Source organism: Choristoneura fumiferana, chromosome 20 (assembly GCF_025370935.1).
Source record: "Choristoneura fumiferana chromosome 20, NRCan_CFum_1, whole genome shotgun sequence".
Taxonomy (NCBI): Eukaryota; Metazoa; Arthropoda; class Insecta; order Lepidoptera; family Tortricidae; genus Choristoneura; species Choristoneura fumiferana.
Genome location: NC_133491.1, coordinates 16,490,218 through 16,500,885, shown reverse-complemented (window position 1 = coordinate 16,500,885; position 10,668 = coordinate 16,490,218). Strand labels below are relative to the sequence as shown.

General features: G+C 41.9%; 2 protein-coding genes across 2 annotated transcripts in view; both read left to right on the top strand.

Moving 5' to 3' along the window:
- Positions 1-525: 525 nt before the first annotated feature.
- Positions 526-3,713, top strand: wtrw (ankyrin repeat domain 61 water witch). The gene has a single exon (XM_074103537.1). It carries the CDS (start codon positions 574-576, stop codon positions 3,487-3,489), a length of 2,916 nt encoding a protein of 971 aa, XP_073959638.1. The 5' UTR covers positions 526-573; the 3' UTR covers positions 3,490-3,713.
- Positions 3,714-4,611: 898 nt separating this feature from the next.
- LOC141439280 (protein unc-79 homolog) overlaps positions 4,612-10,668 on the top strand; it is a gene marked incomplete at its 3' end in the record, with an annotated part of 41,693 nt that continues 35,636 nt past the window's right edge. The window contains 2 exon segments of the mRNA XM_074103536.1: positions 4,612-4,850; positions 4,928-5,013. Coding sequence (XP_073959637.1) covers positions 4,965-5,013 — 49 coding nt within the window.

Below are 10,668 nucleotides of genomic sequence, written 5' to 3'. Positions count from 1 at the left end.
TGAGGGCTAAATGATACGGTAAGTTAGTTTTCATGGAGGAATTAACCAATTTTACTATAATTAGTATTCCTTTAGCATCAGGTACACGATACATAGACGACTACGCAAGGGGTTGCCGGTTTCGAAACATTATTCTAAGGACGCCAGACAAAGTACATAAGTACCTACTAAAGTAAGCTCCAGTTAGAAACAAAATGAGACAAAAATGGATGACAAAAGCCGCCAAATGTTGAAAAAACTGTGACGATTATTTTTATACGTTCGAAGCGGCAGTATTTCAATGAGATCATCATGATTTAATGCTTCATCAAGTGCCCACTCTTTTCCAATTTAGCAACGGCACTGTATCCAATCCAAATACGGTTAATTAGTAAAACATCGTCGTATTATTCAACAATCGATTGTTTTACCAAACTTATCCCCTTGAGAACTATAACAAACCTCCAAACCTCCGTCTGTGTGCGTACATCAACGCGCGTGTGCATCCAGCTTAACAGTGAAAAAGGTGCGCGGTTCTCCGGCCGGCAATTGGCGCACAATGGGCATTCAGTGTTGGTGCTCCGCGCCGCCCGTATGCCCGCGTCGCGCCGTCGCCTCACGCCGCGCTGGCTGCGCGGGCGCCGTTCGCCCCCCGACGACGACGATGCGCGCGGCACCTGGACCGCCCGCCCCAACATGGACCGCCCACGGCTCTCTCGCGTCCTCACCTCACCACCCCCCACCCAACCGCAAGACGAAGAAACCCTCGAAAGGGCCTACCCCTCCATGGGACATCTCGAATACGTCTCCTATGGGTCCTCACCCCCAGCGGAGAGCGCGCCCAACATGTACGACAGCTTCGAAGAACCCCCGCTGGATCTAACTGCGCATATCTGCGAGGATTCGCTGCGTCAGAGCGCGCATGAACAAATGAGGGCCGTCGGCGGAAGATTACGGCTCCTAGATGAACTCGAATCCGGGGCTATCAATGAAGAAACAGCGGGGAGTACTCTTGCCGTTGCTACGGAAGCTGAGAAGAATGTATGCCTGTTTTGGGCGGCGTTCCTGAAACTGTCACAGCTGCTGCCGGTATTGGTGGATGCGGGCGCAGATCCAGTGTACTGTGACGCGCTAGGCCTCTCTCCGCTGCACGTGGCCGCCTTCAGTGGTTCCCCGGAATGCGCCAGTTACTTGCTCTCCCGCGGAGTCGATCCCAATTACATGCCGCGCTGTTTCGCGCCTCTCCACTGCGCCGCGTTCGGGAACTCAGTGCAAGTGGCTAATTTACTAATCAGCCGAGGTGCGTCAGTCCACTCCGCGGTCAAGTACGTGAATTGTGAAGGTGGTTTACTTCATTGTGCCGTTAGAGCTAATTCTGTGGAGTGTTTAAAGCTATTTATATCGCATGGGGTGGATGTGAATCTGATCGAGCCCGGCGGCACAAACGCCATCCACCTTGCCGCTGATTTGGGAATGTGCCAATGTCTTGCCATCCTGCTTGATACACCAGGCGCTGACCCTAAGGTTAGAACGAGAGTCGGCGACAGAGAGTCGACCGCGTTGCATCTAGCGGCTGACGGCGGTTTTGTAGACTGTGTCGACTTGCTTCTCTCTAAAGGGGCTGATGCAACTTTAAAGAATCATAGAGGATTCACAGCTCTGCATTTAGCGGCACGCGCAGCTAGCTTGGAATGCGTTGAATCTCTTTTAAGAAAAGGAAATGCTGAACCGAATGCCAATGATTTTGACAAAAGGACGCCACTTCACGCCGCAATCGGGAAAAGCGACTCGGCTTGCGATATAATCGAAACTCTGATCAGCTGGGGAGCGAATGTAAATCAAAAAGATGAATATGGATTCACGCCTCTACATCTTGCCGCATTGGACGGGCTCTCAGCCTGTGTTGAGACACTTATTTATCACGGTGCCGACGTCACAACCAGATCTAAGAAAGGAAACTCCGCTCTTAACGTAATAGCGCGAAAGACACCCGCGTCACTAGCTATGATTACGAGGAAGTTGGATTGCGCTATCACTTTGCACCACTCGCAGACCACTAACAGAGAAGTGGAACTTGAACTTGACTTTCGGAGCATCCTGCAGCACTGCTACCCGCGCGAAATCAGCTATTTGAACACCTTCGTAGACGAAGGCCAGAAAGAAGTCTTACTACATCCCCTATGCTCCGCTTTTCTTTATATTAAATGGGAGAAAATACGTAAATACTATGTGGCCCGATTGTTTCTAAGCTTCATATTTGTGTTGTGTCTAACATTGTACGTTTTAACGGCGCTTGCGCACAATTGCTACAACGGCAGCAAAGATATGGAAGAAACTATACAGGAGCAAGAATTGTGTCAGAAGCAATCTATACTTGGTGACTTGTTGCGTAAAAACCCGTTCGTCATAGAAATGCAATGGTGGGTTCTAGCCGGAATAACTATATTCGAGATTTTCAGAAAAGTGTACGGCATAGCGGGTTACTCTACCGTTAAACAGTATCTCATGCAGTCCGAGAATATAATCGAGTGGTTTGTGATCATAAGCGTGTTTTTGATATCGTATATCTATACGAACATAACATATACATGGCAGAACCACGTCGGCGCGTTCGCTGTACTCGCCGGATGGACAAATTTGATGATGATGATAGGTCAGCTGCCAGTTTTCGGTACGTACGTAGCGATGTACCAGAAAGTGCAGAAAGAATTCGCAAAACTACTAATGGCGTACTCGTGTATACTGATAGGATTCACAATAAGTTTTTGCGTCATTTTCCCAGACTCATCTTCGTTCGCTAATCCGTTCATGGGCTTTATAACAGTTTTGACAATGATGATCGGCGAGCTTAACTTAGATTTATTGCTGAACGAACCTGACGGGAACGATCCACCCTTGTTCTTGGAATTTTCCGCGCAAGTCACTTACGTATTGTTCCTTCTGTTCGTCACCGTTGTGCTCATGAACCTATTAGTGGGCATAGCGGTCCACGATATTCAAGGATTAAGGAAGACAGCGGGGCTCTCCAAGCTCGTCCGACAAACGAAGTTAATATCCTACATGGAATTAGCCTTATTCAACGGCTACCTACCGAAATGTCTTTTGAAAATCCTTCACTCTTCCGCTCTAGTGTCTCCTCAGGCTTATAGGGTAGTGTTGAGTGTTAAACCTTTGAACCCTAGTGAGAAAAGGCTCCCTCGAGACATAATGATGGCGGCTTACGACATCGCTAAAATGAGAAAGCAGTATGGTCACACGATATCTTCTAACGGTTCAACGACAGGCGCGTATTCCTGCTTTAAAAAATACGAGAATAACAATGACGCGGGTTACAAAGAGTACGGGTATTCCTCTGGTCATTCTGGGTTGGGGAATCTGCAGGCACGGTTGGATGAGACGTCGGAGAATGTGAAACAGTTGACGCTAGAGGTCCGTGAGTTGAAGAAGCTGATCAGTGCACAACAGCTGGTCATACAGCAAGCTCTGGCCGGGGCTATGGACGTACGTTGATGACATAATGGCGCGCCGTTTAGTTTCAATGCCAACGGTACAAGTCAATAAACTATCGCTTTGTCGATGTCGGCCGCTCGGACTCTAACTTAATTCTTAGTGATATTGTTTTTAAAGACTAGATGTAGTTTAAGGCTATGTTTATGTACTGAACACTGTGATTGTAGGTAGAGCACTGGTTATGTAGTAATAAACTTGTCATGACAATAAATTTTTTCACACTATCTTTTGTTCTTATTTGCCTTTTAATGCAATAATGCAGCATAATACGAAATGCACAACTATAACGTTGCACTTCGCTGTCCCTAAATAAATAGGTCTGCTACCGTTGAGGTCTTAACAAGAATTAAAGTACCTTGGGGTATCAGCATACGTATCTATTTTTAGATGTTCGAAATAGCGGTGTTTCGTATGTCGTTTATTGCATCTCATCGGCTTGCCGTGGCATTATGCTGAGTGGGGACCTGTTATGCTAGCGTCATGTATGTCTTGTATTTGTTCTATGTTTGTTTTTATGGCGTTAAATAAATGTTATATTCTTTTTCTTTCTTTTCTTTCATCTCTCACTGCTTGGTTGTACTTGAGCGATGTAGGACTGTCAATTTTGAAACTGAGCATTTGTGATTGGCAACGCCATCTGTTGGATTACGTGAGTATGACATTTACAAGTACATCAAAATTATTTATTTTAACAAAAAATAACTAAATGCCATAAATTCAAGCTCATATAAACTAAATGTAACCTTTTTATATAAATATAATATGAGTTAGTTGCACATTGCAACAGTAATAAATACACACACCGCATCAGTCAGCACTAAAATGACGATTACTAACGCCATCTAACGTGCAATAGATGTATTATCAGCGCTATCACAACTTGACGGTGCTGCAATTATAGCCAGAACACATAAAATGAAAAAATAATATAAAAAATGATAATAATATATACACACTCTCATCTATGAATAATATAATGATTTTCTTTTTCTGTAACATCCAGTTTTCAATGAAATAAATTAAACCATGGAAGCACTTCTGCAAAATAACTAAACGCACCGTCAGACAGCCGTCGGCTTGACAGTGACATTGGATTGACGTCCCGCGCGGCTGCGCGGCTTGCGCGCGATAATGCAAAACGAAATGTAAACAAGTTCACCAATCGATCAATAGTCCGAAGAGAAGAGAAAATCTAGATTCAGGTCTTATCTCTTTCGTCCTATGTACTGAAAACTGCACCTGTAGTAGTGTTATTGATTGTATGTGTGACTAGGTCTCATGGTAACCGACAGAGTCCGGCATTCCAATGCAGGGGAGTTTCAAGATACAACTCATAAATATGGGGACGCGGGCGGCAGCCTGTAAGTATTGCTGACGCGGGCCCCGCTTCAACTATTTTGATTTTATTAACGCTTGCATGCTGTCGCGTTTTTTTCAGAGATTAAGGAGGTAGAAAGCTTTTTGTGTTACTTCTAATGCAGTCGCAGGGAGAGGCGGCTTGGCAGGAGCCGACTGGGCTGAAAGGTGAGCCGGGGCCCTTCGATGGTATAGCACGACCCCGCACGATCCGTTTACGTAGCCAGGGTGTCCACTTGAGCTTAGTTTGGAACTGGGTGATTTTTTTTTATTTGACATGAGTGTTCTGGATGTTTTGTTGTGGCTGAATGCTTGATTTTTTTTAATTGGACTGTGGACTGTGGATTGTGTTTTGAAGATGGTGGATGTTGAACAGCTGTTTAGTTTTGTTAGCCCTTGTTGCATAACTTTGTTAATTAAAGAACTTGTTTTATAGCATTAAAGTTGATTTAAATGTTTTTTTTTTGTGGTACAAATTATTAATCCAAAAATAATATTAAAAGCAACAGGTGGACTCTGTCAATATTGTTCATACTTTTCTGTAAAAAAATAAAGCTAAATCAGATTTGGTCATTCTTAAGTCCAGAAGTTTTTGTAACAACTACAATTTTTAATGCACATTTTGCCTGATGGTGCCCAATTATATTAGCTTTTTTTTCTTGAGATCCAGCTATCTCCGTAATAAATTTCATCCAAATCCATCAGAGTATTTTAGGATGAAGTAACATAAACACACAAATTTACTAGTGAGACTTAGTATATTTTTTTATTTATTTATTGCAATTTATTCACCCTAAGTAAATGTTATAGGGCAGTGGACACCCATCCATACAGTAGGTTCTGTCGCTACTAGGACAAATACTTCAATTCTGTCTCCCAAATTCTTACCGTTGCACTATAGCCAACTAAACTTGATGTGACCCCTTTAGTATGTGTTGGACAGTCTTCAGGTGTTTCTCAAAGCATTACCATAGCATAGCATTCTTTGGTTAATTGCAGATATTGCAGTAAATGATAAAATTAATTTATTATTTTTTATTTTAAAGTTATGTACATCATCACCATCATCATCTCATCTCATCGTCATCTGTCTATAAACATTCCACTTCCACTCCTGGACACACTGGCTTTCTTTCAAGAAGCCCAGAGCATATTGGGCCCATTCAAGACTATAGCATCTCTTTGCAGGAGTGGACATTTTTTCTAATGATGTTTTCCTTTGCTGTAAAGTTCATGGTAAATAACAAATGTAATTTTGCATGTAAGCACATGCAATAATAAGTTGTGTACTTACAGGAAAAAAAAACAGTGCATATTTGAAATGCATTAGTGTCACAAATAGAAGCATTTTTTATTAAAAAATGTTATTTGAAATTCTTTAATGGATATATGTGCCTATTTAAAAATATTGTTGATAAAAGCCTACAAAAGAGGCATTTGAATTTGAGTAACCAAAAGTGAAACCACTCATGCTAGCTGTTAACAATAAAAAAATTAAAAAGTGTTGCAATAAATAATACTGAAACTTGGCAAATGCAAATAAAACAAAGTTTGTTTTTATATATTATCAAGTTTTATTACTTTTATTTGTTTTGGTTTTCTTTCATGTTTATTTTGAGAACCATCTTTATCCGACTTTGTAGGCACGGCGCAAACAAATATCCACAGATTTTTTTTTGTTGCCAAGGGGACACTGCAATATGGTTTAGATGATCCTGATTTTTTTTTATGCATTAACTTCTGAAGGTAGTTACGGTAATGTGAAGGGTGAATTACTCAGTTCAGTCTGTCGTTGAAGTTGCCATACGCGCCTAGAGGCGAAATGGACGTCGTCTGCTGAATCTACGCTGAATTTTGCAGACAGTCATACGTGACTTGATCACTCGTGAGTAGAAGAGATGGACTGACTAAGGCTGCGTTTACACTAGAGATGTGCGGGGATGTGCTGTGAGGAATTTGTTTGTTATGGAACCAATAGAATGCTTCATTTACATCAAGCTCTGGTTCTAACAGCTCAGCGGAGCGAGGATAGGCAAATGTAGCGTCACAGAATATATTATAGTACTAACGTACAGAATGGCCACGCTCCGCCCCGCACCGGTTCGAGTTACCATGCGGAAAAACGCAGGAAAGCAGTCGGGTGCGCAACGCGATGTATGTCGGCCGCAAGGCACTAAGTTCGGGAGCAATTATTTTGCGAAATGGTAACGGTACCCTACCTACATCCTTTTTCTAAATAAATAATGATTTCTGAAATTATTGCGATCAATACATGAAATAACTACCTACCGAACAATTCGTTTAAGTTTGTAGTCGTATATCTATTGTAATTGAAAATAATAATGCTTAAATACACAGACAGACACATTTTAAGTAGGTTTAAAATAAATAGGTAAGATTAACGATTACATTTATTTGTACTATCTAAGCCATACCTTATAAGTACCTACCTGTAAATGTCATTGGTAGCCAGTTTGGTAGCACTTATTACGCACACTTTGACGCGTGTACATTGCAGACATCGTGGCCGCCGTGTGGTTGTTTCCATTGGTTCGTGTCATGACAAACATACCCCGCACGCAACGCGTCCTCGCACATTGGTGGAAACGCGGTCTTATGAATGTAGGATGAGGATAGTTCATTTTAAAGCAGGGTGCTCCTACTCTTTTTATACTGTCATCTTCCTTACACGTTGTAATTTTTTCGCGACGCCCTTGTAATGGGTGACACTCTTTCCCGGCCCGGATAAAGGTGCGGCCAAACCGCTGCCTAAAAAACGGTGACGGTACGGAATCGCAGTGACGCATCGTATGCGCACCGTTTTTAGGGTTCCGGAGCCAAAATGCCAAAAACGGAACCCTTATAGTTTCGCCATGTCTGTCTGTCTGTCTGTCTGTCCGTCCGCGGCTTTGCTCAGGGACTATCAATGCTAGAAAGCTGTAATTTTGCAAGGATATATAAGTAAACTATGCCGACAAAATGGTACAATTAAAAATTTAAAAAAAATTTTTTTTAGGGTACCTTCCATAGACGTAAAGTGGGGGTGATTTTTTTTTCTCATCCAACCCTAAAGTGTAAAAACCATTAGGGGTTTGCTAAGACGGCTTTTCGATTCAGTGATTTCTTTGCGAAATATTCAACTTTAAAGTGCAAATTTTCATTAAAATCGAGTTTCCCCCCCCCTCTAAAATCTTAACCGGTGGGTGGAAAAAATTGAAAAACTCAGGATGATAGTAAGTATATCAAACTCTCAAGGAAAACTATAACGGCTAAGTTTGCTTGAGAAATATTAGTAGTTTATGAGTAAATAGCAGTCTAAGGTGTAAGATATACCTAAACTTGGAAGATTCCGTATAAAATACGAAATCCTTAGAAAGATATTACTTATTTTTTTCGTAATGGCTACGGTACCCTATTTTGGGCGTGTCCGACACGCTCTTGGCCGGTTTTTTGTATGCTTTCCACACTGCTGCTTAAAATACGCAAACGGTGCGGAATCGCAGTGACGTGCCGTAAACGTCACGAATTTTGTTCGGTAAAGACCTGAAGCTTACAGCCTCAGGCCGAGCACCGCGAGCCGAGCCATATTTTGTCGGTTTTTTGGCCGTACTCAAAGGAGTCTCAGTCTGAGCCGTGCCTTTGGCAGCGTCTCCACTTGCGCGGCCTCGGAGCGAGGCAGCCGCTCGGCCCGAGGCTGCCTCTAGTGGATACGCGGCTTACGACACGTCACTGCGATTCCGTATTTTAAGCAGCGGTGTGGAGAGCATGCGATAAAAACGGTGCGTCACTGCGATTCCGTGCCGTCACCGTTTTTTAAGCAGCGGTTTGGTTGCACCTTAATACCGAGATGGAAATACCGACCCTGTTTTTCCATGTCGGTGTTATCCAGGCCGGTAAAGAGTGTCGCTCATATGTACTAAGAAATATGTTTAGCGCTTTACTTAAGCGTACCCAGTTGTACCGTTTCGCGGCGCTCCTAGGATAGTACAGTGATGCCCCGGGCCGTCAAGACGTACGTCTGTCCGTACGTGTGTTGTAGCTACCTGCTTTAGAGAATCTCAGAAGAGCGCGGTTTTGCGGATGCAAAGCTGTCGTGATATTTGTAAATATGTAGCTAAGTTTGTTCTGCAACTGTTCAACACGACTGAACTTTGTGGCTGTGGCTTGTGACTTAACCCTTATCTGTAATAATAGACAAGACGCGTTAACGTTGAACAAGGAGCGAAATTATTTAATTGAGTATCGGATAGTCGAACGGTTAGAAAAACTGACTATGAAGCTTGAGGTCCAGGGTTCGATGTCCTGTCGGGTCGGGGCAGATACTTTCAGCATACTGAAAGTTTCTAGAACTGGGCATTATAAAGACTAAACAGGAACTCTCTGGGAGTAGGTTACTTTTTAATTTGTGATGTCTTTATTTTTTCCCTGTAGAGTTGGTTTGAAATTGTATTTCACTGTTACAGTCAAATTCATAAACTTGTGAGAAAAATTTTGATCAAAAATATCTGAACACGCTTCTATGCCGTTAACAATAGAGTCGTGTTCAGGTATTTTTCATCAAATTTTTGCTCACAAGTTTCTGAACTCGACTGTACAGTCTAATTGTACCTTTGTCGCGAAAATTTTATTTTCGATGTAGCTTAATTGAACAAGATAGTTGTTTTGAGATTTTAATTAGCATTTGGTCATGAAGTCCCTGTCTTAGCTCTGTCTATTATAGAATCGTGAATTTAAAAAGTGGACATGATTAGGTATCTCTACATACAGTCGCGAACAGGTATTGTTGAGACACTTGCCAATGTTCGTAATTTGGCGGTGTAATGCTGTTCTGGTTTATTTTTAAATATTTACTACGAGTACGTATAACCCGGCTAAATTATGAATAGTGAGTGACTCAACAGTCACGGTTCGCGATGGTACTTACAGCGTTTACGCAGTCTTGTCTAGACTTCTCTGCCGTCTGGGTGTTCTGTCTTCTATTTGGTCCTGATTGCTGTGTGGCTCACCTTTCTCCCCCCTAGGCTAGTCGTAGCATGTAGCATTGCATTACTGATGGATCCATAAATAGCGATGTGTATAAAAAAAAAATCTTCCTGTTTTTCTCTCATCTGGGTCGTGAGTCTGGGTACATATACATCCGTAATGAAATGCTACAACTGTCGGTTTACTATAGCTTTCTTCCTCTTTTGTAAAAACTGCAGTTACAATGTTAGTTTGTGAAAAATGATGTAAATTAACGACACGCTAGAGAGCAGGTAAATAGTATTTCTAAGTTTAGGATACATTTCAAATGCGTCACTATAAAATGTAAAGGTATACGAAATTTTTCACATAGACATGTAGTCTATAAGACTATAGAGCTTTCCTAAGCTAAAATGACGCGTCTCTCAACTAAATCACAGTTGATTATGACTACCAAGTTGACAGCAAATGTTACAAAAACCATCTACATACGTCTAACGGGGAAGTATTTTTTTTTATCGAACAGCTGGCAAACGAGCAGGCGGGTCACCTGATGGTTCTTAGACATGTTTTATCAAAATCGGTTCAGCCGTTATTGAGATATTGAACTTGGAAGCGACAAAGTCGAGGGATTTCCGGCTTTTTGTTGGTTATAGGCTATAGTTATACATGTCACTTTTTAGGTACCTAACTCTGAACATCTTAGGATATTAATAGGATATTAAAGTAAAGCTACTTACGTTCAGTAGAAGTGTAAAATATCTCCCCCGTCAAAAAATACAATTGTGTGAAAATAAAAATTAGTTTTTGTAGTATATGTATAATGTCTCTTGTGTTAACCCTTGTGGTGTCGGGTTAGAA